We start from the raw sequence: 27,137 nt of genomic DNA, 5'->3' as shown, positions 1-27,137 counted from the left end.
AGAACAACATTTCAATTTTATATTCTGAAAACACTATTGTATAATGTGCTTTGGCCATATCCGAATTTAATGGATAGACAACTGTCACCAATGGAGAAATAGTGGAAGTGCAGTTGATTATTGTTATTGATCTTGAAAACATGGAACAAAGAGGATGCGTGGCATGGTGGGAGCGACGGCAATGGGTCTTCTTGATGGTTGCTTTGGTTCTCTTTTGGAGCGGGACTTCAGCTCAGATAAGATACTCCATCTCTGAAGAGCTTAAGGAAGGAACTGTCGTGGGGAATATAGCTAAGGATTTGGGAATAGATCTGAGCACGTTAAAGGAAAGGGGATTTCGAATCGTGTCTGGCTCGACCGAGCCCCTTTTCCAGGTAAACCAGAATGACGGCATCTTGTATGTGAACCGAAAAATAGACCGAGAGGAGATGTGCGAACACAGCAGCCTGTGTTTAATCAACCTGAAAACTGTTCTAGAGAACCCGCTGGAGATCCATTATGTCGCAGTGGAGGTGTTAGATGTTAACGACCATTCTCCCAGCTTTCCAGAGAAAGAGAAACGGTTAGAGATATCAAAGTCTGCGTTACCGGGAGCGCGATTTCAACTACAAGCAGCGCGCGACCCAGACGGTGGAATATATTCTGTTCAACAGTATAAACTCAGCCACAATGATAATTTCCGTTTAGAAGTTATGGACAGAGATGAAGATGGTAAAATGCCTATTCTAAATCTACAGAAACCGCTAGATAAAGAATCTAAGAGGACCCATAGATTTCTGCTCACAGCTATTGATGGAGGTAAACCTCCTAGATCTGGTACTATAAACATAATTGTCGACGTTTTAGATGTAAATGATAATATGCCAGTTTTCAACAAAGAGTCATACTCTGTAATACTGAATGAAAATTCCCCTATTGGCACCACAGTTGTACAAGTAAACGCTACAGATATAGATGATGGTTTGAACGGTGAGGTTATTTACTCCTTTGGTAATAATGTAAACAGTAAGTTACGTAAGCTATTTGATGTTGACACTAATACTGGTGAAGTAATTGTGAAAGGACTGATAGACTTTGAGGTAAAAGATCGCTATGAAATTGATATACAGGCATCTGACAGGGGAGCCGTTCCTCTGACAACTTACAAAAGCGTAAAAATAAAAATTGTTGACCTCAACGATAATGCACCTGAAATAGAGGTGACATCGTTTTCTAAGTCAATCCCCGAAGATTCCAGATCCGGAACCACAGTCGCCCTTATAAGTGTTAATGATTTAGACTCTGGTCTCAATGGGAAAGTGATCTGTTCTATAAGTGAGGATGTCCCTTTTAAACTAGTGCCCTCTTTACAGGACAACATGTACACTGTAGTGACCAAGTCACCACTGGATAGAGAGAAAGTATCTCAATATGATTTTACAATAGTTGCCAAAGACGAAGGCCAGCCTTCCTTGTCATCTGTAAAGACTATTAGTGTTGTTGTATCAGATGTGAATGATAACAGTCCAGAGTTTTCACTGAGTCCCTATACTTTCTATGTCACTGAGAATAACGACCCAGGAGGCTCAGTATTTTCAGTGATGGCATCAGATCGTGACATAAATGAAAACGCACTTATTTCATATCATATTCCGAGAGACAGTGGCGAGGAGAACAAATGGGCATCTTTTTTAAACATAAACTCGGGAAATGGGAACATTTTGGCGCTAAAAAGCTTTGACTTTGAAAGGTTAAAAACATTCCAATTTCAAATTGTAGCTACAGACTCTGGAACTCCATCACAAAGCACTAACGTCACAGTCAATGTGTTCATTCTGGATCAGAACGACAACGCTCCAGTGATCATGTATCCAGTCAGCCCTAACGGTTCCGCTGAAGGTGTGGAAGAGATTTCGCGCAATGTGAAGGCAGGCCATTTGGTGACTAAAGTGAGAGCCTATGACGCTGATGTAGGATATAACGGCTGGTTATTATTTTCACTGCAGGAAGTTACTGACCACAGTCTCTTTGCTTTGGACCGCTATACAGGACAGATAAGGACACTTCGGTCATTCACAGAGACAGACGAGGCTGAGCATAAACTGGTCATACTGGTAAAAGACAATGGGAACGTTTCACTCTCAGCAACAGCTACTGTGATTATCAACGTCGTGGAGCCCAAAGAGGCTTTTGCAGCTTCTGATGTTAAAAGCTCAGTAAAAGACGAGGAGGAGAACAGCATTACATTTTATTTGATCATTACTTTGGGGTCAGTTTCAACGCTTTTTCTCATCAGTATCATCGTGTTGATTGTAATGCAGTGCTCCAAACCCACAGACTATTCGTCCACGTATGTACAAGATACGAATTACGACGGGACACTGTGCCACAGCATCCAGTACAGATCCGGAGACAAACGGTACATGTTAGTTGGACCCAGAATGAGTATAGGTTCTACTATTGTCCCAGGCAGCAATGGAAATACTCTAGTGCTACCCGAACACAGTAGACTTGCGTCTGGAGAGGTAAGATTTTGACCACATTGCCATGAGTAGCAACTATTTGGTTCTCAGTATTTTCTAAGTGATATTCTTGATGCTTACAGGATCTGTGCCTAAGGGGTTGAATGTATGAGTATATCTTATGGAGTGGCAAAGATAATTGCCACTATTGTAGGTGACAACAGAACATGCACTTGTTTGTGTTATTATCCTAATGGGTGTATTAGCAATATTCGTTTTACCTCAGAGGGCGCTGTCCTACGGTTTTTTCTCGTCTAAAGACACTGCGCTTGGGTGTGCCGCTGTCCATGGTGCTGAAACATTGCGGAGTTCATTCTGCATCTTCGTTTTGGCAAAACTCTCCTGGAATGGTTAACGATCATTTGTAGATTCACTAAGGCTATATTAGCAGCATTTTCTAAACGTCAACATACACACCCTGACTTCTCATAAATATCTTCCCCATGTATGTCCCATCTTCGCCTAACCAGAACAATGGTTTTTAATGTTGTTGTATTTTTCTTGCTAATTTTTGTTTCGAAATAACACTCGGTATCGGGGTAGTAATAGTTGGTAAAGGGTATAATTACCCTACGCAATCCTGCAACATGAGGTGGAAACGCATGGTGTCAGTGCGCAAGTAAAATAATGCTTATGAAAGAACTCTATTGGCCATACTTTTGAGTCCGCCCTTTAGAGCTGGTTTGGCATTTCGTCACTAGCAGACTACAGCCGTGAGCATCGAGGATACATTATAATTTAAAACCTTTCATCACCAACATGCTGTAAGATAACGATCTGTGATCATATTTGGAACTGCAATGGATACGATTACCTTACCCTTAGAGGCATAGTGGAAGTGCTCCGGATTTTTTTAAACCTTAAAACATGGAACAAAGAGGATGCGGGGCATGGCAGGAGCGATGCCAGTGGGTCGCGTTCATGGTTGCTTTGGTTCTCCTTTGGAGTAGAGCTTCTGCACAGATAAGATACTCCATCTCTGAAGAGATTAAGGAAGGAACTGTTGTGGGGAATGTAGCTAAGGATTTGGGAATAGATCTGAGCACCTTGAAGGATAGGGGATTTCGAATCGTGTCTGGCTCGACCGAGCCCCTTTTCCAGGTAAACCAGAATGACGGCATCTTGTATGTGAACCGAAAAATAGACCGAGAGGAGGTGTGTGAACGGAGCAGCGTGTGTTTAATCAACCTGAAAACCGTTCTAGAGAACCCGCTAGAGATCCATTATGTCGTGGTGGAGGTGTTAGATGTTAACGACCATTCTCCCAGCTTTCCAGAGAAAGAGAAACGTTTAGAGATATTTGAGTCAGCGTTACCCGGGGCGCGATTTCAGCTACAAGCTGCGTGCGACCCAGATGGAGGTCCATTCTCCGTTCAACAATATAAACTTAGTCATAATGACCATTTTCGTTTAGATGTTAAAGACCGAGGTGAGGATGGCAAAATGCCGTTTTTGGTTTTACAGAAGCCACTAGACAGAGAAGCGGTAAGGAGCCACAAACTCCTCCTCACTGCCATTGATGGTGGAAAACCTCCTAGATCTGGAACACTTGAAATATCTGTTGATGTATTGGATGTTAATGACAATACCCCAGTGTTCACTAAAAATGAATATACTGTAAGGTTAAATGAAAACGCTCCTTTGGGAAAAATTGTCATACGGGTAAATGCCACCGATTTAGACAGTGGTCTAAACGGGGATATCATGTATTCATTTGGCAATGATGTCAATAGCAGGTTAAGGAAACTTTTTAATTTAGACACCATAACGGGTGAAATAACTGTGAAAGGACAAATAGACTTTGAGGAAAAAGATAGCTATCTTATTGATATACAGGCATCAGATCAAGGACCCGTTCCCCTGACAACAGACAAGAGTGTAAAAATAAAAATAGTTGACCTCAACGACAATGCACCTGAGATAGAGGTGACTTCATTTTCGAAGGAAATCCCCGAAGATTCCAGGCCCGGAACAACTGTAGCACTAATCAGTGTTAATGATTTGGACTCTGGTCTCAATGGGAAAGTTACATGTTCTGTATTGGAAGATATACCTTTCAAACTAATGCCGTCTTTACAAGATAACATATACTCTGTAGTGACCAAGTCCCCACTGGATAGAGAGAAACAATCTGAATATGATCTAACAATATTTGCTACAGACGCAGGCCAGCCGTCCTTGTCATCTGTAAAAACTATTAGCGTTGTTATATCAGATGTGAATGATAACAGTCCAGAGTTTTCACAGAGTCCCTATACTTTCTATGTCACTGAAAATAACGAGCCAGGAGGCTCAGTATTTTCGGTGAGTGCCTCAGATCGTGACATAAATGAAAACGCGCTTATTTCATATCATATTGTCAGAGACGGTGGAGACGAGAATAAATGGGCATCTTTTCTAAACATAAATTCAGAAAATGGAAACATTTTGGCGCTAAAAAGCTTTGACTTTGAAACCCTCAAAACGTTCCAATTCCAAGTTGTAGCTACAGACTCTGGAACTCCGTCACTAAGCAGCAACGTCACAGTGAACGTGTTCATTCTGGATCAGAACGACAACGCTCCAGTGATCTTGTATCCAGTCAGCGCTAACGGTTCCGCTGAAGGTGTGGAGGAGATTCCACGCAATGTGAACGCAGGCCATTTGGTGACTAAAGTGAGAGCCTATGACGCTGATATAGGATATAACGGCTGGTTATTATTTTCACTGCAGGAAGTTACTGACCACAGTCTCTTTACTTTGGACCGCTATACAGGACAGATAAGGACACTTCGGTCATTCACAGAGACAGACGAGGCTGAGCATAAACTGGTCATACTTGTAAAAGACAATGGGAACGTTTCACTCTCAGCAACAGCTACTGTGATTATCAACGTCGTGGAACCCAAAGAGACTTTTGCAGCTTCTGATGTTAAAAGCTCAGTAAAAGACGAGGAGGAGAACAGCATTACATTTTATTTGATAATTACTTTGGGTTCAGTTTCAACGCTTTTTCTCATCAGTATCATCGTGTTGATTGTAATGCAGTGCTCCAAACCCACAGACTATTCCTCCAAGTATTTACAAGATACGAATTACGACGGGACACTGTGCCACAGCATCCAGTACAGATCCGGAGACAAACGGTACATGTTAGTTGGACCCAGAATGAGTGCAGGTTCTACTATAGTCCCGGGCAGCAATGGGAATACTCTAGTGCTACCCGACCACAGAAGAGCTTCTGGAGAGGTAAGAAGTTTATTGGACTAAGAGAGTTCAACACTGAGTATATGAGGGTCTTAATGTTGCCTTTTGTGTACTGTTGTGGATGCCTCAATTAGTTGACCTTCATACATGACTTGTGTAGCTGAGTGGATAGAGGTAGGCCTTTTACTATATGGTGTCATGACTGTCATACACTTACATGAGATTATATGGTGCTGAAATGTAAAAATAGTGAAGATGGAATATGTCCGTTGGTTCGAGTTATTTTCAATGTAATCATTCACTTTTGAGTAGGCCTCAATTCCATAGGATCCTATTTCATTTGATAACTTCTCAACCACTTGACACATCTGATTCAACCAATCAAATAACCATCAATACCTGTCACTTACACCTGAGCTGCATTCAACAACGGAAATAGTTCGCAAACTTTGGCTAACGTTAGCTAACATTTTCTATTTGTTTTGTGTTAGCCGCGACCATTCACTAGGTTAGCTAACAGTCTGAGAAGCTATTGTGTGGCGAACATAAGTGTCTGTTTCGGGTCTAAACTTCTGCTAAAAATAATCAAGTGGCCATGTAAACTGTCGACTATCAGAATCCTTGTTGAACTCGCCTCTGGAGCGTCAAAGAGGACATGGTCGCTACAATCTGCTTGTTCAGGAGGGTCAGCCTGATCATGCAAACAAACTAGTTAGCATGAACATGCATATGATACATCGATTAGTGAACCTACTGTGAACCAGAGGTATAGCTCCTGTAGGAGCCTGGCACTCACTGCTGATCTAAAACCAGCGAATCCTAAACCATCCATATCTTAACCATTAAGAAGTCAAATGCAACGCTGATCTTAGAAGAACAGTGGATAGGGGCAACTTCAGCCTTGTATTTACAGGGCCTTGTTACGTGGCTTTCCCTGTTGGGCTTGTGTTTTGGCCTTGAATGGATCAATTTCAGCAGTTAGAGCCTTTTCTTAATCCTTATGTGGGGCTATGCCCCCTCAGGAAGACGGTCTAATCACGATTAAATGCAACCTTAAAGCCTATGACACTGTCATACAGTGGGGAAAAAAAGTATTTAGTCAGCCACCAATTGTGCAAGTTCTCCCACTTAAAAAGATGAGAGAGGCCTGTAATTTTCATCATAGGTACACATCAACTATGACAGACAAATTGAGAAAAAATAATCCAGAAAATCACATTGTAGGATTTTTAATTAATTAATTTGCAAATTATGGTGGAAAATAAGTATTTGGTCACCTACAAACAAGCAAGATTTCTGGCTCTCACAGACCTGTAACTTCTTCTTTAAGAGGCTCCTCTGTCCTCCACTCGTTACCTGTATTAATGGCACCTGTTTGAACTTGTTATCAGTATAAAAGACACCTGTCCACAACCTCAAACAGTCACACTCCAAACTCCACTATGGCCAAGACCAAAGAGCTGTCAAAGGACACCAGAAACAAAATTGTAGACCTGCACCAGGCTGGGAAGACTGAATCTGCAATAGGTAAGCAGCTTGGTTTGAAGAAATCAACTGTGGGAGCAATTATTAGGAAATGGAAGACATACAAGACCACTGATAATCTCCCTCGATCTGGGGCTCCACGCAAGATCTCACCCCGTGGGGTCAAAATGATCACAAGAATGGTGAGCAAAAATCCTAGAACCACACGGGGGGACCTAGTGAATGACCTGCAGAGAGCTGGGACCAAAGTAACAAAGCGTACCATAAGTAACACACTACGTCACCAGGGACTCAAATCCTGCAGTGAAAGACGTGTCCCTCTGCTTAAGCCAGTACATGTCCAGGCCCGTCTGAAGTTTGCTATAGTGCATTTGGATGATCCAGAAGAGGATTGGGAGAATGTCATATGGTCAGATGAAACCAAAATAGAACTTTTTGGTAAAAACTCAACTCGTCGTGTTTGGAGGACAAAGAATGCTGAGTTGCATCCAAAGAACACCATACCTACTGTGACGCATGGGGGTGAAAATATCATGCTTTGGGGCTGTTTTTCTGCAAAGGGACCAGGACGACTGATCCGTGTAAAGGAAAGAATGAATGGGGCCATGTATCGTGAGATTTTGAGTGAAAACCTCCTTCCATCAGCAAGGGCATTGAAGATGAAACGTGGCTGGGTCTTTCAGCATGACAATGATCCCAAACACACCGCCCGGGCAACGAAGGAGTGGCTTCGTAAGAAGCATTTCAAGGCCCTGGAGTGGCCTAGCCAGTCTCCAGATCTCAACCCCATAGAAAATCTTTGGAGGGAGTTGAAAGTCTGTGTTGCCCAGCGACAGCCCCAAAACATCACTGCTCTAGAGGAGATCTGCATGGAGGAATGGGCCAAAATACCAGCAACAGTGTGTGAAAACCTTGTGAAGACTTACAGAAAACGTTTGACCTGTGTCATTGCCAACAAAGGGTATATAACAAAGTATTGAGAAACTTGTGTTATTGACCAAATACTTATTTTCCACCATAATTTGCAAATAAATTCATGAAAAATCCTACAATGTGATTTTCTGGATTTTTTTCCCTCATTTTGTCTGTCATAGTTGACGTGTACCTATGATGAAAATTACAGGCCTCTCTCATCTTTTTAAGTGGGAGAACTTGCACAATTGGTGGCTGACTAAATACTTTTTCCCCCCCCACTGTATAGGCCCATTTGCCATCCAATCAAGTTGTTTTCGTTTCTAACATTCTACCTGTGCCCTTTAATAAGGATGTCAACTAAATCATGTGATGGCTGTTGTTGTTTTAACCCAGAAGATGGGTTGTCTTATCACTTTCATTGTTAATCTGTAGGCCTACCTCTGACAAATGCAGGTTAGAGCATGTAGCCTAATAAGAGAACAGTGGTGTGCATGTGTGTGTTTGCGTGCATGCATGTGTCTGAAGGCCTGTGCACCGTGGTGGTAACTGTAGTGATTGATTATGCGAGAAGCGTGCATTTGAGGCTGAGAGCGAAAGAGAGCTGCCCGTCTCTTACGCACGGTGACTCCCATCGCCTAGCCAGCCGGGTGGGTGGAGGTGCAATGCTTGGCTTCACTAGGGAGCTTCCATTCATTATTTGCATGTTCCTTTCCAGTTCCCTCTCCGTCTGTGTTCTAATGCGGCGGCTGCGCGGTTGAAATAATAAAGGGGTTAGCTCCGGTGCCCTTGTTTTGATTTTCACAAACGGCCTCATGTTATTGGCTAACAGATAGCTTGTGTTTCATCTGCTGTGTGGCTGAATGAGGCCGATTCTAGGCGATGATGGTGTTGCCCTAGCAACGCACGTATTCACTGGTTTTCCACCGCATGCCGGCGAGTCTCGCGTGCAGTGCAGTGGTCTCAGCAATAGGAGAGAGGGAGGGGGAAAGCGGAGGGGGAGGGGACGTCGTGTCTTTTGTATGGTTCCTCTTCTACCATCTCACAGTATTGAATGAAAATGGGTTTAGTTTTGATTGAAACACAGATTATGTTAGCGAAATCCTCATTTTAATATTTGGTCAACAGATGGTGTCAACAGAGAAGCAACAGTAAATGTGAAAATAGATCAACACGTTATTAAATATATTGTAATATGGCAATTTTCTATTTTTACTCAACTAGGTCACTTCAGATTTCACACTTTGATAATTCCATAGGCTAGTAATAATGAGTGAGGTTAGTTAGAATCAGGATGGCAGTGCAGTACTATAGATTATTACTATTCAGTGGCACTAATACTCATACAGAATGATTGAGAGGAATGTGAAACAATGCAGAAGACGGAGAAAGAGAGAGATGGTGAGATAGTAAAGGATAAAGGGAGAGTGAGATATCAGTACTCAAAAGCCTAAAATGGGTGGAAGTCAGGGGTGAGTGATGAGTGAGATGGAGAGTAGAAATAATGAGAATGTGCACCATGAAGATTTGATAGCAGCCTTCCCATTTGTAAATGGTGATGATATCCCCTTCAGTGTCTCTGTTCAATGTCCCATGCCTAATGCCCAGTTTGGTGATCAGCCTCTGTGTGTGTGTGTGTGTGTGTGTGTGTGTGTGGCAGTGTGTGCACAGTGGCAGTGCCAAACCGTGCTTGGACAGCAGATGCCTGTGTGAGATTTACTGCTCTGATTAAAAATGGTAGTGTGTGTCTCATTTAGCCAACAAGTGTTGTCATGACTTCAGTGGTCACATGGGTTTGTTCAGGCCCTTATGACACACAGTGTGAATACACATGGTTTCACTCAGCCACATTTGCTTCCTCCATCCGTAGTGTGTGTGGTGAAGCTATTGGGGTCTATCATGGCGTGTAAGTTAATCTATTGGGACTAAACCCCTTTGGAACAGAAGGTTGTGATCGTGAAACATGCAAACAACCTTGCTAAATTCACAACAGTATATTGGTTGATGTGTCTGAGCATGTAGCCTACTTCATCATAATACAATGTGTACAGTACTTCATTCATATGTTGTATTTCTGGAGCCGTGGTATATCTTTGCCTCAGTGTCTCTTTCTGTGTGCTTGGTTAGTCTGTGTAATCGTGTTAGTATGCCACGTGTCTGAGCTCAAGACTGCTCCCACTGTGATGCACCTTTGTGGTGTGTCAGTTGTCTTGGTTAATCGTGTGAGAGTGTTCTCCCTGTGAGAGTGTGTTCAGTGTCATAGGGAGAGAGTGTAGCAGAGGCAGGGATGAGTATTACAGCCAGCCACTAAAGCTTTTAAGCAGTATTGTACCGAATTTCAGCAGGCGGAGAAACAGAATTGGTCTTATTTTAGATGGCTGCACACACACTGCCTTCTCCCCAAGCTCTATTACAGTTTTTGCCTATTGCTTACACACTTTTTGCAGAATTTGGCTCATTATGTCAAAACTCAACACACAAGCCAATCAGACATAGCATTTGGAGATTAACAACTCACATATATGCCAAAATGAAACACTGCAATCAAAATTTAACACTCCTTTCTAAAAATGAAATTCTTGCAACAAAACCATACACACAAGCAACATTTGAATTACTCTTTCATATCACCAGCAACACACTGATGGGCTTTATATAAAACACTGCAGTCTTTGTGTTTCTATTTTTATTGTCATTTTATTGTCATTGTCTTCTGTAAAACTCAAAAGTAGAATTTCTGCAGTAATCAAACAGTATTTACAAAAAAGTATTTACAAAAAAACAAACATTCTTACAGAAATTTTTAACATCAAATTTAGCAACAAAACAAAAGTAAAAAAACAAGACAATTACTGGATAAATTGCTATTGGGGGAAAAAACATATACTTATTTTGTGTGTGTGTGCGTGTGTGTGCGTGTGTGTGGTGGGGGTCGGGGGGGCTTATGGATCACGCCTTCTGTTCGGATCTGGCCACAAGACCTCGTCAACATCACAGGCGATGTCCTCACGGGCTAGGCATCGGGGAAAATATCGCCTTGTGTGCCGAATCCACCCTTGGATTGATCCCACCTCAATGTCTCCACATGCCTCTTCCATTGCTTGCAGAAGAGTCATGCGGGCATGTGGTTGCCGATCATATACTTTCCACCGCCACGCTGAAAAGAATTCCTCGATTGCATTTAGAAAGGGGCTGTAAGGGGGCAGGTATAAAACTGTGAAATGATTATGGTTGTTGAACCAATCTCGGACCAGAGCAGCCCGGTGAAAACTAACATTATCCCAGATGACAACAAACCTGGGCTGCTGTGGTCTGTCCTGCACAACTGCATGTAGTGCATCTAGAAATGTAATGACCTTTCCTGTATTGTAGGGACCTAGAGTGGCATGATCCTTGGACACTAATTGCAGCACACAAGGTGATATTTCCCCCACGCTGCCCAGGGACATTTACAACAGCCCTTTGTCCAACTACGTTACGGCCCGAAGCCTGGTTTTGGCCAGATTGAAGCCTGCCTCATCCACGTAGATGAACTCACGCGGCAGTTCGGCGGCATCAAACTCCAGAACTGTCTGTAACAGAAAATATTGAATAGTGTTACTGAAAACACATACAGTAACTATAATGTCTATATTTTCACACAAGTAGGGGCTGGGTTGGGTGAGTATAGACAAAAACTACAAGCTACAGGCAGGACAGGTGGCAGCATAAACCCTCATTCCCACATCACAATATATAGTATGTAAAGTAAAGTGACACATACCTGCACATAATCATGGCGCAGATCCTTGACCCTGACACTGTTCCTCTCAAATGACACCCTGTACAGCTGCTTCATTCTGAAGTTATGTTTCTGTAGGATGCGACTTAGTGTAGAAATGCTGACCCTGTTGATATTGTTGAAATCATTTCCATTTGCAATTATGCGTTGTTGCAACTCACGAAGTCAGATTGCATTGTTTTCTCGCACCATTTCAATGATGGCAAGCTCTTGTTGTTGAGTGAAGAGCCGTTCCCTTCCACCTTGAGGAGGTCGTCCAATCATTCTGTAGAAAATGCCACCACAAGATGTCATTGGTTAGGTTATTTTTCACATACTGTACTTTCAAACTGTACACAGTACTGCAACATCACAATGGTATTCCTTTACATATACAGTACTTCACAGCACTACCCATTTTTGTATAGTATAGTTAGTACAGTAATACTGTAATATGATACAGAATCATGTGACACATACAGTAGGTACAGTCTGGAGTAGAAACTTGAAGATATACCTGTTCTCCAGTCGGAATGTCCTTATTATCGATGCTACTGTGTAGCGACTGAGGTTAGGGTGGACTCTTTGCCCAGCCTCCCTCATGGACAGGCCATGATTTATCACATGGTCCACCAGAGTAGCCCTGATGTCATCTGATATACGTCTCCGCACTGGTCCTCGTCCTCTTCCACATCCTCTTCCACATCCGACTCCTCTCTCTCATTGCCTCCATGCTTGCAAAGTTCTAAAAATGGCTTACCTGAGGCCTATTTGTAGTGCTAAGGCTCAGACTGATTGGTGTTCTGTTTTCTGTGCAAGTGTTTTCAGGTGTGTATGTAAGTGCATACAATTGCCAGATGAGTTTTGCATTTTGAACAGAGTGTTTTCCCAATGATAACAGGTGATTTTGTTTTTGAACAAAGTGTCTAATGTAAGAAAACGTGTGTAGTGTTTCACAATAAGTATGTTACAGAATTGCAAACAAAGTGCAAAGTTGACATTGTGTTTAAGCTATGGTTACACTGTCACACCCTGGCTCTGGGACTCTATATGTTGAGCCAGGGTGTGTTCATTCTATGTGTTCTGTTTCTTTGTTTGGGTGTTCTAGGGTGGTTATTTCTATGTTTGCCTGTGTGACTCCCAATCAGAGGCAACGAGTGTCAGCTGTCGGCTGGTTGTCTCTGATTGGGAGCCATATTTAACTGTCTGTGTTTCACCTTGTGTTTGTGGGTTTTTGTTCCGTGTCGGTATTGTTAACCGTGGACTTCACGAGTCGTGTTTTGTTAGTACTTTAATTAAATAAAGTCATGTTTGTTTCACACGCTGCGCCTTGGTCTACTCACTCCTACGACGATCGTGACAGAAAAACCCACCATACAACGACCAAGCAGCGTGTCCAGGAACACACGCAGGAGGTGACGCTGGTGGATGTCCTCCTCGGTTGGGGGCAGATTACCGAGGAGGAGGCCGTCCGGTACCAGAGGGCTATGAAGGGGGAGACCCAGGCAGGAGAGGAGCAGCGGCGTCAGCAGTGCCATCGTCGGACGGACGAGAGGCACCCCCAATAATTTTTTAGGGGGGGGCACACGGCGTGGGTGACTGGGCAGCAGGAGGCTGCCACAGGGCGAAATAGGAGACGAGGAGAGAAGGCCACCGGGTTACGGGAGCCATTGGCGAGAGGAGGGAAGGAAGTCGTAGAGGCACGGCGAGAGGTACTGAGGTGTATTGCCAGTCCGGTCCGGCCCGTTCCTGATCCCCGTTTAAAGCCAGTGGTGTGTGTTCCCAGTACGGTCCGGCCTGTCCCTGCTCCACGCACCAAGCCTACGGTGTGCGTCGACAGCCCAGCCCGGCCTGTCCCTGCTCCACGCACCAAGCCTACGGTGTGCGTCGACAGCCCAGCCCGGCCTGTTCCTGCTCCACGCACCAAGCCTACGGTGTGCGTCGCCAGCCCTGTCCGGCCTGTCCCTGCTCCACGCACCAAGCCTATGGTGTGCGTCGCCAGCCCTGTCCGGCCTGTCCCTGCTCCACGCACCAAGCCTACGGTGTGCGTCGCCAGCCCTGTCCGGCCTGTCCCTGCTCCACGCACCAAGCCTACGGTGTGCGTCGTCAGCCTGGTCCGGTCCGTTCCTGCCACTCGCACCAGGCCAGGGGTGCGAGTCGTCAGCCTGGTCCGGCCCGTTCCTGCCACTCGCACCAAGCCAGGGGTGCGAGTCGTCAGCCTGGTTCAGCCCGTTCCTGCTACTCGCACCAAGCCCGGGGTACGAGTCGTCAGCCTGGTAAGGCCCGTCGCTGCTCCACGCACCAAGCCTAGGGTGCGAGTCGTCAGTCCGGCACAGCCCGTGCCTGGGTCATCGGTGCCAGTTCAGGTACCGCTCAACTGCTCCACTGAGGAGCTGAAGCCTACCGCCCCTGCTACGTCCAGTCCGGCTCCGGCCAGCGGGGCCAGACCGGACCAGGGGCGCTATGGGGGGTTTGTTGGAGGGTGGTGGGCAAGGCCGGAGCCAGAACCGCCGCCGAGGAGGTATGCCCTCCCCTGTTTTGCTCGTGTTTAGGCGCGGTCGCAGTCCGCGCCTTTAGGGGGGGGTACTGTCACACCCTGGCTCTGGGACTCTATATGTTGAGCCAGGGTGTGTTCATTCTATGTGTTCTGTTTCTTTGTTTGGGTGTTCTAGGGTGGTTATTTCTATGTTTGCCTGTGTGACTCCCAATCAGAGGCAACGAGTGTCAGCTGTCGGCTGGTTGTCTCTGATTGGGAGCCATATTTAACTGTCTGTGTTTCACCTTGTGTTTGTGGGTTTTTGTTCCGTGTCGGTATTGTTAACCGTGGACTTCACGAGTCGTGTTTTGTTAGTACTTTAATTAAATAAAGTCATGTTTGTTTCACACGCTGCGCCTTGGTCTACTCACTCCTACGACGATCGTGACATACACTGTGTTTAAGGTATGCTACAAGAAGTTTAGGTATTGAGGCTTTGGTCTAAGCATTCGGTTTTAGTGTGTAAGCAATGGGCAAAAACTGTATTGTTCTATTCCCTTTCCCTCCCTCTCGCTCAGCCCCTCGCTTTCCCTTTCTCTCTGTGTCTCTTTCTCTGTTTCTGCTGCTGCTTCTATGACTTTCTTTGGTTTTTCGCACAATGGCCTATCCCATTAGCAACTAGCTCTCACAGTCTCACGTCAGAATTAGACGTTCATCCATGTTTCTCAAATGTCAAAGTTTGAAGTTGTTGCAAATGTCACATTTCAAAGTGTTTAAGGTTAAGTTTAGGTGTTAACTCTGCATTTTTAAGGTTAGGGTTAACTCTCTATCGCTGGATTCGAACTTGCGACCTTTGGAATCAGATGGCTGATGGTTATGCATATCTGCCATCCTCGTCCACAACGCCCTAGCAAAACTGAAACCTACTTGAAGTTAACAGCGGCCGGTTTCCAAGTCATCTCCCAACGTCCTCAGACATGGATGGACGTCAAATACTGACTTGTATCACGGGTGACCTGGCTGCCCATTTGCTCTGCTCCCTCCTCTCTTACCTGTACTCTCCCATTCACTCTGCTTTCCCTTCATCCCTTAACCCTCTCATTTTTACTGCTCTCCATTTCTGTCGACTTCTGTATCCACCTCTCTCCTCTCTCACTACCACTCTCTGTTCTCTTTCTCTCCCTCCCTCCACCTGCCCCTCTCTCCCTCTTTCCCTTCCCCCATCTCTCCGCTCCCCTCCCTCTCCCTCCCCATCTCTCTCTGCCATGCCCGTGGGGCGTGGCTGTGGATGGGGATGTTGATCTGTATGTGCTGGAAGCTGCTGTGTGTCAGTAAGGCACACGTTCTGTACTGCTGTGTCTTTGTTAGGGCACAGTGTCACTCACATCCAGGTCAGAGCTGTGCCGGTAATCTCATTTACACACACAGCCACCCACAGCAGTGTACGGCAAAAACACACCTGTCCTATGTTGTTCACAGAGCCACACAGGAGAGGAGAGGAGAGGGGAGGGGACAGAAGAGGAGGGGAGGGGACAGAAGAGGAGGGGAGAGGTCTGAGTGTATCTTATTACACAGTGGAGCTGCCCAGTACTGGAATCAGGACTGCTTATTCCACTGTCCTTCTCACGTATCAGTGAATTCTGCACCACGTGTCTCTGCAATATGCTTATCTCATCTGCTGAGGCATCATTCTCTCTTTTCTCTGTATTTTTTCTCTCTTCCCCCTCTCTTTCCTGTCTGTCACAGTCTGTTGAGCTCATTAGTAATCACACAAAGTTTATTCAACGATGTGTATTCACAACAGTTAGTAAGGCTTATATCGGTGTAGTTGTGGTGCTATAGTGAATACTTTGCATGCAGTTTGGCAATAGCGCTGTGAGTGTGGCTGGAGTCTGGAGTTAGGCCAGGCCTAGAGAACAGTGAGTCCTGAGTATACCCTGGCTGCGTACTGTGAGATTCAGCACATTGTGGTTCTATCCAGGTGATGTGGGCATCTATGACTTAGCAGGCTGTATTAGTGTTAACGTCAGCAGGCCTCGTTGGACACTGCGGCAGAGCGGAGGTGTTGGCCCACAGACCCAGTGTGTGTGTGTGTGTGTGTGTGTGTGTGTGTGCGTGCGTGTGTGTGTGTGTTGTTCCCTACTGTAAACACACAGTAGTTGTGTCATGGCAAAGATGGTCGACCAGTATTGACTACAGAGTCATTCATCTTCATTGTGATCACAGAGAGAATAGAGCTGTAGCTGCATAAGACTCAACATGTGAGAACATGCATTGACATTGCATTTACACTGACTCAACAAGGAAAAGCATTCAAGCTAGGTACCAATAAAGGAGTCTGTTTATTATCAGTTTATTATCTCAGTTTTTTTACCAAGTTGCTTTGGTTCATGGTGTGTAGGTCCAGTCTAGTTAGTTCTGGTTCTAGGTGGATCAACCCTGGTTGGTTCCACTGTGAAGGGTCATGTCAGTTCTGGTTGTGTATCGGTCATGTGACCACTGACCCTGTTATCTCTCTAAAGTTAGCCTACACCCAGAACTACTTTTTAGACCTTCTCTATTACAGTCTCTCTCTCTCTCTCGCTCTCTCTCTCTCTCTCTCTCTCTCTCTCTCTCTCTCTCTCTCTCTCTCTCTCTCTCTCTCTCTCTCTCTCTCTCTCTCTCTCTCTCTCTCTCTCTCTCTCTCTCTTCTCTTTATCTCTCTCCCTCTCTCTCTCTCACTCCCTGTCTGTCTCTCTATCTCTCTCTTCTCTCTCTCTCTCCACTGCAGCGGATTCAGGAATCAGGATCAGGGTCAGAAGCTGCTCCTCAGGACTCGTGTATGTCTACATGAATAGTAATGTCTACATGAATAGTAATGCTGCATTTGTGAATGTATTAATGTATTAATGTATATATACAAAAACTGGTGTATATAGTACCATACCTATATTACAGTTTTTCTCAATTGCTAAAACACAATTTTCTGAAACCTTGCTCCATTTCCTGAAAACATTAAACACAAAACCTCATCTTCAAGCACTATTTACAAAACCTCTGACTCCTCTCGCAAAATGAAACATTTGCCTCAAAACTGTTTTACCTGTGTTCAAAATCAAACACTGCTCTCAAATCATAAACAAAGTGATCAAAATGATATACACTCTCAAGCAGTCAGTAAACAATACACCAAAAAATAGGAAACACATTGATTCTCAGGGAGAAGTACATTTTTAATCTCAAAACAAATTTCATATTTTTCCGTCATTGTCTTTTGATGAACGAAAACATGTTCTATCATAGTAGCTCAAAATTGATCAGAAATTACTACTGCTTTGCTCTTTGCAATTTTGTTTTTTGTTCTTCCTCCTCCTTGTACCCCTATTTTTACAGTACTGTACCCTGCATCTCACAAACTTGTTCATTGTCTCTGTGATACTATAATTCTTGTTCTTTGTTGATATGAACCTGCAACCAGTCAAAATCTATTGTGCAGTCAGTACTGTTAACAAATGGAAAGCACAATGTTCAGGGCCATACAATTTGTCCATTGTACAGTATACAGCCTACAAGGCACTGTACAACAGTATACAATACTAAAAGGGACAAAAATCAAAGGAGTAAACGTGATCAATATTCTTCTTCTTGTCTTTGGGCTGGGTCAGGCCAGAGCACTTGGTCCACATCACAAGCAATATTGTCCCTCCTGAGGCAACGGGGGAAGAAGCCTCTTGTGTGCCGTATCCAGCCCTGACATGATTCCTCACCTATATCACCACAGGCTAAATCCATGGCTTGCAGCAGATTTACTCTGGTGTAGGGTTGTCTATCATACACTTTCCATTTCCAAGAGGAGAAAAACTCCTCAATCGTATTTAGTTCATAAACTGCCCATTGATGTTAAACCATTCCCTTACCTGAGCAGCTCGGTGGAAACTGACATTGTCCCACACTATCACATAGGTGGGAATGGGATTCTCATTTAGCTCTTGACCCTAATGGTCTTGAACCTGCTGCTCAAATAAAATATCTCTTAGATATATACTGTATGTAGGATTTTGTAAGTCGTACAGAGACAGTGCTATACTGCAGAGTACAATTAGGCCTACTGTATGCACTTCTGATTCACATACATTGTATGTACTAAAGAGTAATGTCATTCACATAGTATGTGTTAGTACTGTAGACAATCTGGATTACAGTAAATGTTTCTGAATGTACACTTACTTGCACATACTGAGCTCGCAGTTCTTTCACCCTTGGTGAGTTGCGCTCAAAAGTTACTCTGTATACTTGTTTCATTCGCATCCTGTTACGATGGAGGACACGGTCAATTGTGGAAATGCTCACACTGTCGATTCCCTGGAAATGTGTGTTGTCTTGTATCACTCGTTCCTGGATTTCTCTGAGTCGTATTGCATTATCGTGAAGGACCATGCCAACTATAACGGCCTCTTGCTCCCGAGTGAATATAGCTGTCCTTCCACCTGCATGTGGCAGCCTTGCAATTCTACAAAAAGTAGTTGTGCAGTTACAAAACATATTCATGCAGTACAACACATACAGTGATTAACTTTACAAATGTCTATTGAAACAGCTGCATATAGTGTAGTACAGTAAATTTGCAATTACAAAAATATAGTAGTATACTGTACCTGTTCTCTTCTCTGAATGTCCTTACTATGGTGGACACAGAAAATCGGGTCAAATTGGGTTGCATTCTAAGTCCTGCTTCCCTCATTGTCAGTCCATGGACAAGAACATGGTCTATGACTGATGCTCGAATTTCATCAGATATTTCCACTCTTTGTCTTCCTCTTCCTCTTCGTCCTCCTCTTCGTCTTTCTTGCCGTCCTCCTCCTCTTCCTCCTCTTCCTCCTCGTCGCCCACCTCGCATACGCACTCGTCCTCGTCCTCTCACATTGTTTCTTCTATCCATTCTCAGACTTTCTCCTTCCCACCTTCAACAACCTGTTTGCTCTCTGAACTGGCTTATATTGGTTGTGTCGCATCATTTGAAACAGGTTAAATCAATTTTGAGTGGTTGTGTTCAATCAATGACATGTGTTCTCTATTTGTATTTGATTGTTGCCACTTGTGTTTACCGGTATGGATGACATGTGCATTAGAGTGCAGAATGTGTTTTGAGAATGAGAATGTGTTTAGAGTTTTGCTGAAAAGTCTAAGTGAGATCTGCAAATTGTGTTTTACCATGTGAAATGGTTTAAGGTATTGACAACAGACTGCATAATTAGCTAAATTAGTCCAGGCAACTGAGAACTTTGTTCAGCCAATGGGTTTTAGTGTTTTAGCAATTGAGAAAAACTGTAGTGCTGTATTATAATACCCAGTACTCTAGAGTATGTATTCCACAACTGTTCCTATACCAAGGGAGACATGTATAACGTTTTCTGAATCAGCCGTCTATTTTGAGCTCATATGGGAGTGGAATGTGAGTGCAGATTTACAGTATCAGCCTTTACTCTTAGCTAATATTACAGTAGTCTTTACTTTGAGCTACTATTACAGTAGCCTTTACTCTTAGCTAATATTACAGTAGTCTATACTCTTAGCTAATATTACAGTTGTCTTTACTCTTAGCTAATACTACAATAGTCTTTACTCTTAGCTAATATTACAGAAGTCTGTACTCTTAGCTCATATTACAGTAGTCTATACTCGTATACTCTAATAGTAATCTGTCTGTTCTCTTATCCAGTCTTATGGTGGCTGTGTGTGCCCACATTAGCTCAAACAGCAGCTGCTGAGCCTGGGTCTGGGGTCATCAGTGGATGCCCTGGAGACTGAGCTGGCTAGAGGTCACTAGGAGGTTGCATCCAAGTCACTGAGCCAGAAGAGCCACACAGTACAGAGTTATACAACGCAAACACACTTTGTTGAAGGTCCACTTGCAGAATGATGGTTGAAGAAAAGGAAAGTGACTGTCTTTGTTGCAATGTTACTGTGGTCTCTCATTCAAGAATGGGAAAATGTTTGTATATCATTGCAACATGTTTAAGCATCTTGAACTCAGCCCTCCTAAGCTTCTTGCCCCCACACACTGTAAGCATGCACTCCCAATGCAGGCTGAGGAGATGTAAGAAGTCTACAATTGAATGTGGCCACAGATGCTGCACACTTGCCTGATGAATCCATCCAACATTGACTTTTATCTACGGATGGAAGATTGAATGGAGAGTGTTTTTCTGTCTGTTGCAGAGAGCAGAGTCCCCATCTGCAGGGTTCTGACTCCCCCTCCCCCTCACACAGTCCACACAGACACACACACACACACACACACACACACACACACACACACACACACACACACACACACACACACACACACACACACACACACACACAGGTGGTTCATGCATGACAGCATGACCTGTTTATTTGTAAAACCTGCACTCTCTTACATGTAAGAATGGGCCAGGTCTGCGATGACTCACCACTATCCTCTCTCTACTCCAATTGCCTGTACAGATAATTGCAGTGCAGAACACTATATTCACAGGTCAATGGGAGGAAGACGTTCCTGTGTTTGCTTCTTTTATCTAACTGTACCCTTTTAAGAGTACTAACCTTGCTGGAAATCTCTCTTTGACACATTTTGAGCCTCTCTTTCCTGGAAATAACTGCCCACGATTTGGACAACTTGAGGCCTGGACTGTGTGACTCATCTAGCCCACATGTAGCTTATTTTTTCACTGTCTGTCAGCCTGTCTGTCTGTCTGTCTGTGGGCTTTTTATTTAGAGAGACCATCTGCCATAGAGGAGATTTTTTAGCGATGTGGGCATTTTGGTTAATAACGGTATTTTAATAGCTTAACGTCAATGAGACAACTATCTCCTGCACAGGGAGGCAGACCTGCTCAAGCTTTGCCTGTCAAACCTATTTATCCACCCTTCTTTAGTGTACAGTATGTGTGTCTATATGTGTGTGTCTTTGTGTGTGTGCAGGTTAAAGCTTCCCCTGTCTCTGCTCCTGTCAGTCAGTACTCTACTCTCTTATCGTTCCTGCCATCTTCTCTAGTGGGCCGTCTAGTATGACTTAAACAGTGGGATGTGGGTGTTGTGGATGAGTATTACACTATGAGACTGAATGACTGAGACAGCTCTCTACCCCTTCTACCTCCATCTCTCCCTCTCTCCCTCTCTCCCTCCATCTTTCCCCCTTCCTTCTCCATCTCCCTCCCCTCTCCATCACTCACCCTTATTCTCACAGCCACTCTGTTTCTTAGCTCGTCTTTCTGGTTCCCTCTTGCGCTGTCCTTCTCTTTTCCATCTTTCTTTCTTTCTTTCTTTCACTCCCTCTCTTTCTTTCTCTCCATTTTGCCTTCTTTCTCACACACAGTGGATCTTGCTATCTCGACCTCCTCCCACACAGCCAGTTTCTCCCTTGTTCGTTCTCTCTCGCTTGTGCCCCCCTCTGTCTCCTAGTGTGAGTGCAGTCTGATGTAAAATGGCTGAAACCTTGCTGTCTCTCTGTCTCCTGTGCTTGCTGTATTGGCTGAAACCTTGCTGTCTCTCTGTCTCCTGTGCTTGCTGTATTGTCTGAAACCCTGCTGTCTCTCTGTTTCCTGTGCTTGCTGTATTGTCTGAAACCCTGCTGTCTCTCTGTCTCCTGTGCTTGCTGTATTGTCTGAAACCCTGCTGTCTCTCTGTCTCCTGTGCTTGCTGTATTGTCTGAAACCCTGCTGTCTCTCTGTTTCCTGTGCTTGCTGTATTGTCTGAAACCCTGCTGTCTCTCTGTCTCCTGTGCTTGCTGTATTGTCTGAAACCCTGCTGTCTCTCTGTCTCCTGTGCTTGCTGTATTGTCTGAAACCCTGCTGTCTCTCTGTCTCCTGTGCTTGCTGTATTGTCTGAAACCCTGCTGTCTCTCTGTTTCCTGTGCTTGCTGTATTGTCTGAAACCCTGCTGTCTCTCTGTCTCCTGTGCTTGCTGTATTGGCTGGCTCCTTTCCTTGTCCATATTACTTCTCCTATTTTTTCTGCTGTTTTCTTCCCACCTCTTATTCCCCTGCTATCTGCATTCCTCTCCATTTTCCTTTCCTTTCCTTTCATTTCCCTTCCTTTTATTTTATTTTATCTCTCCTTTCCTTTCCTCTTTGCAGTCTCAGTCAGTCTGTCTATTTGTCTGCAGGGACAGTCTTCACCCCACACTCTTAGTAAAAAGGGTTCCAAAAGGGTTCTTCGTCCAGGTAGAACCCTTTTTGGTTCCAGGTAGAACTCTTTTGGTTTCCTTGTAGAACCCTCTGTGGAAAGGGTTCTACATGGAACTAAAACGGGTTATACCTGGGACCAAAAGGGTTCTAGCTGGAACCAAGAAGGGTTCTTCAAAGGGTTCTCCTATGGGGACAGCCGAACAACCCTTTTAGGTTCTAGATAGCACCTTTTTTTCTAAGTGTCCATTCCAAACCTCTCTTCTCCTTTCGCCCTGTCAGTCTGTGTCTGTTTGTCTATGGAGACTGTCCTTCTCTCTACTGCCCAGTCTCTATCATTCTGTTCCTCTGTCCTCTCCTCTCCTCTCCTCTCCTTACCCCATCCTCTCTTCTCTCTTTGGGGACTGGAGCAGTCAGCAGTGCTGCATATTTCAGTGTGCCAGTCCCTCTCACCTGTGTGTGGCTGTGACAGGAACAATGAGAGGGAAAGGGCTCCCATTTCACAGTGTGTCTTAGTTGCCTAATGCACTGAGGCTGAAGTCTTGTACTGTATCTGTGTGCTGAGTTTTCTGGACTCTTGGTGTCATTCTGACGAAGTTCTAACTGAGTAGTATTTTATTGTTTGTGACAGTGTAGTAGTATGTGGGTTTTGACTGTGTGATTCTGGGTAGGTTTTTAGACAATACTTTATGTGAGACACCCGTGTTTCCAATACCTTTTAATACCTCACCTTGCGAGGATAAAGGTACTGAGCCTTTTTCTAAAATGATGAGATTGGAGAACACATTGGGAGGGATCTTAGACCACGCCTCCATACAGAATCTTTCCAGATCATTAATGAAAATAGAGCTCTTTGGTGGTGGGCTTTGTGTCGAAAGAAATACGCAAATGTAGAAAAGAACCCCATACCATAGTTACTGTAAAATATGGTGGTAGATATTTGATGTTGTGGGGCTATTTTGCTTCCACTGGTCCTGGAGCCCTTGTTAAGGTCAACGGCATCATGAACATTACCCAGTACCAGGACATTTTAGCCCAAAACCTGTTTGCCTCTGCCAGGAGGCTGAAACTTGGCCGCAAGTGGATCTTCCAGCAAGACAATAACCCCAAGCACACATCGAAATCCACAAAGAAAGTGTAAATTGACCACAAAATCAACATTTTGCTATGGCCATCTGCACTGTTGGATCTAGAAACAAAAGCATTTTGCTTCACCTGCGATAACATCTACAAATATGTTATGCAACCAATAACATTTGATTTGTTTTTAATAAAAAATAAAAAAACTTCCATCCAGATTTATTTTAAATACATTTTCCTTTATTATTTTCCCCTAACCCTACCTCCCCACCCCTCCCCTAATTGGAGTAAACTAATGGACAACAACACTTAGGCTTCTACTTCCAACTTATACATACTATATACTTTTTACAGACACAGTTTATTTTACAATAGTTATCTTTTGTTTGTTTTTAATCCCATCCTTCAGCTACCCTCAACCCCTCCCATCTATCTCTGAACACCGTCCTGTTGTGATTTGAAGAGGGTTGTCCATAAGTGCAGACGAAGGATATCAAGGATCTGGAAATATTCTTTATGGAGGAATGGTCTAAGATCCCTCACAATGTGTTCTCCAATCTCATAAAACATTTAAGAAAAAGGCTCATTGTCATTATCCTCAGGTGAGGTATTGAAAGGTATTAAAAAAGGGGTGCCAATAAATTTGACCCCTATCTTTTTGAGAAAAAAAATTACTTGTTAAACAAAATCTCTTTCTCTGAGCAATTGTATTAGTATAAAATAATATAATTTCCCTTTTTTTTTGCAACCAATATAGCTCAGTATTTGTATTATTTATTTGATACAGTATTTTTTTACTCATCCTAATTAAGGGTGCCAATAATTTTAGACCTGAGTGTGTGCGTGTCTGTGTGTATGTGCTTACGTGCATGTGTGTGCGTGCATGTATGCCTGTGTACATGCGTCTGGTCACGTACATGTAAGGTACACTGAACACCCTCAGCACTAGTCTGCAGGCTATCCTATCAGTCATGCTCCATGTTTCATAGAGCATTCTGATGAGACCGGGATAGATGGTTTAGATTTCAGCTGTGTGTCATAGCCAGTAATGATGGAGGATAGATGGTTTAGAGATCCCCATGCGTCATCACACTAGATCAGCTATTCTGATAAAGTAGGCCAGATACCATATTATCCACAATGCCTCACACTGGATAACGAGACCAAAGTCTGACTCTAATAAGAGCAAAAGCAAAGATTATTTCCAAACAATCACACAAAGACTAAAAAAGTACCCAAACATAACATGTGATGTATTTCTGTTTCCCCTCTTGGCTGTTTGTGATTGGAGGAGAGAGTAGCATGGTCATGCAGTTGCTTTGTTCATCTGCTGTTTACTTCCAACTATCCAATCCCCATTCACTTTCCAGTCTCCTTGAACAGAGTTTCATAGTTCTGAAGCAAAGTGTCTGTGCCCCATGTGTCATTCCCCTGGCCTTGTCTAGCTCTTGCTGCAAACACACAATGCTCCCAGATTCTTTCAAATCCCATTTCGTGAATACCTCCATTCTGCCCGTGCTGACAGTATTCCCAGTTTTCCAGGATTAGGGCGGCCGTTAACCGCGTCTAAGTGATGATTCCACTTTGGTGCTTGTTTAATGCGATTAGAGGGAATCATCTTCATGGTGCAATGAAGAGTGGATTTATAAAAGCAGAGGAGAGAGAACAAACTGGGACGCCAGTCACTCTCAGTCTCAGGAGCTGTTGATTACCGCCTGTCCTTCCTCCTCTACTCTTCTTACTGTTGCTCGCCTTTTACTAAGCTTCTCTTTCTCCCTATATTTTTATGTTTTGGGGATTTCTTCTCTTTCTCACCCCCTCTCCTTTACGGTCTATGTCAATGATACAGTAGGTTGCAAACGTTTATCTGGTCAAATGGCAGTAAGAACTAGTGAAAATGGCCCCGGTTAACAGGGTTTTTAGTACCTCTAACGAACTATATTGTATGGTGGACATGTAACCTCCATACAGGGCTACCAATGAAAGAGTAACATCAACACACACATGCATGCACGCACACACACACGCACACACACACACAAACACACACACTAAACTGGGTTCATCTGAAGTGGAAAGCATGTCCTTTGTTTCATTTACTTGTAGGTGATTCAGTTTTGATGTTGAAAGTGGAAGATGATGTTTAAGGTTTTCTAAGAAGAACTACAGAGAGAACTGAAGCTTTGGGAACGGTTGAGTTATTATTTTATAAATATTTTGTTCTTCTTCTGGAAAGTGGAGCAGGCTGAGAAACTCTTTCAAACTGCGCTTCCAAAGTGTCTCTCTCTCTCTGCAGACCAGAGCTCCACTGCATTATTCAGTCTTATCTAAAGAACTGGGTTGAGGCCTCCTGCACCAAGGTTGGACCTGCACTGAACTCACTGCACTGCACACTCAGTAGTGTACACTGCTTGAATATTTCCTATTACATATGAAGGAGACTGGTATTACATAATACATTTAGACCTTAGTGCTATCTCCTATATCTTTCTATTGAGAGAGTGACACCGTCGTAGTGTAGATGATTAGGTTGTCAGTGAGAAACACGGTGTGCCCAGGTTTCGATTGCTGTGTAAATGTAGATTTGCTCTGTGTCTGCAGCGAGTCATTGAGTTGATGAATATCTGGCTGAGAGTTTGCTTGGTGTTCTTAGGCAGGCACACAAATGTGCACTCTATCTCTCGTTTATTACACAATGGGAGTTTTCCTTTTTCATTTCCGCAGGGGAGAAAGATTGCATGCACGGCAGCATCCCAAACAGATTTAATAGCTGAACCATGGATATTGTTTATGTGGTGTGTGTCTGAGTGGCTGTGATTGTGTGAATGTATTTATCAAGCAATATGTGGTTTTATGGGGGTGGGTGGAAGTGTGTGTGTCATGTGTGGCAAATCGGTTCATCTCATCTCTAGTAGAGAGCCAGGATCTAGGGAGAACAAAGGAACTGAAGGAAAAATCTCCCTCTCCTGGTCAAAGGCTGAACTAACTTGATCACTGTGTGTGTGTGTGTGCATGCGTGTGCGTGTGTCGTTATGTTCAATTATTTACAATGCTTACACTGTGTGTGTGTGTGTGTGCTCAGAGCTCTATTGATGTTTATTGTTAATGTGTTTTTGTGATTCTATTGGTTTAGATAAAGATAGTGGGGTCCTGGCCCATATTCGTTCAGCTATACCTATATGTATGCATGTGTAACAGATATTACATATGTAAAGTTTAAGCATGACTGCATTCTTGGCAATACGGACATGTTTCTATTTTTCCCTGCAAGCCTATGCCTAACAGACGGTGGTTGGAAGATCATAATATGTGTGCGCTACAAATGTTTGTTGTGTTTCTCTTTTGGATACAGATGAGAAGTGAAACATTAAGGCAGGATCCCCGAAGTCGCCCCCAGTCTTTCTCACACACACAACCCAGAAAATTTACGGTATAGTAAAACCCCTGAATATACATGTCTCAATGTGTTACGTAGCTATACATGTCGTTTTAGTCTCTCTCAGCGTCTCTCTATAAGTGTGTAGTAGTGTGTCACTGGCAATAGTGTCACTGACAGTGTGTGTACATAATAGATTGTCCTTGTGGGGTCCC

The 27,137-nt window shown here is 43.8% G+C and overlaps 1 protein-coding gene across 1 annotated transcript; it reads left to right on the top strand.

Moving 5' to 3' along the window:
- Positions 1–194: 194 nt before the first annotated feature.
- On the top strand, positions 195–20,126 carry LOC311107689 (protocadherin alpha-8-like; the record flags this gene model as incomplete). Its single annotated transcript, XM_084150209.1, has 3 exons — positions 195–2,484; positions 5,545–5,729; positions 20,049–20,126. 3 exons carry the CDS (start codon positions 195–197, stop codon positions 20,124–20,126), a joined length of 2,553 nt encoding a protein of 850 aa, XP_084006335.1.
- Positions 20,127–27,137: the final 7,011 nt, after the last annotated feature.

Source organism: Coregonus lavaretus (assembly GCF_964263955.1).
Source record: "Coregonus lavaretus genome assembly, chromosome: 32".
NCBI classification, from domain to species: domain Eukaryota; kingdom Metazoa; phylum Chordata; class Actinopteri; order Salmoniformes; family Salmonidae; genus Coregonus; species Coregonus lavaretus.
The sequence above is the reverse complement of the archived record's forward strand: the minus strand, read 5'-3'. Positions and strand labels throughout refer to the sequence as shown.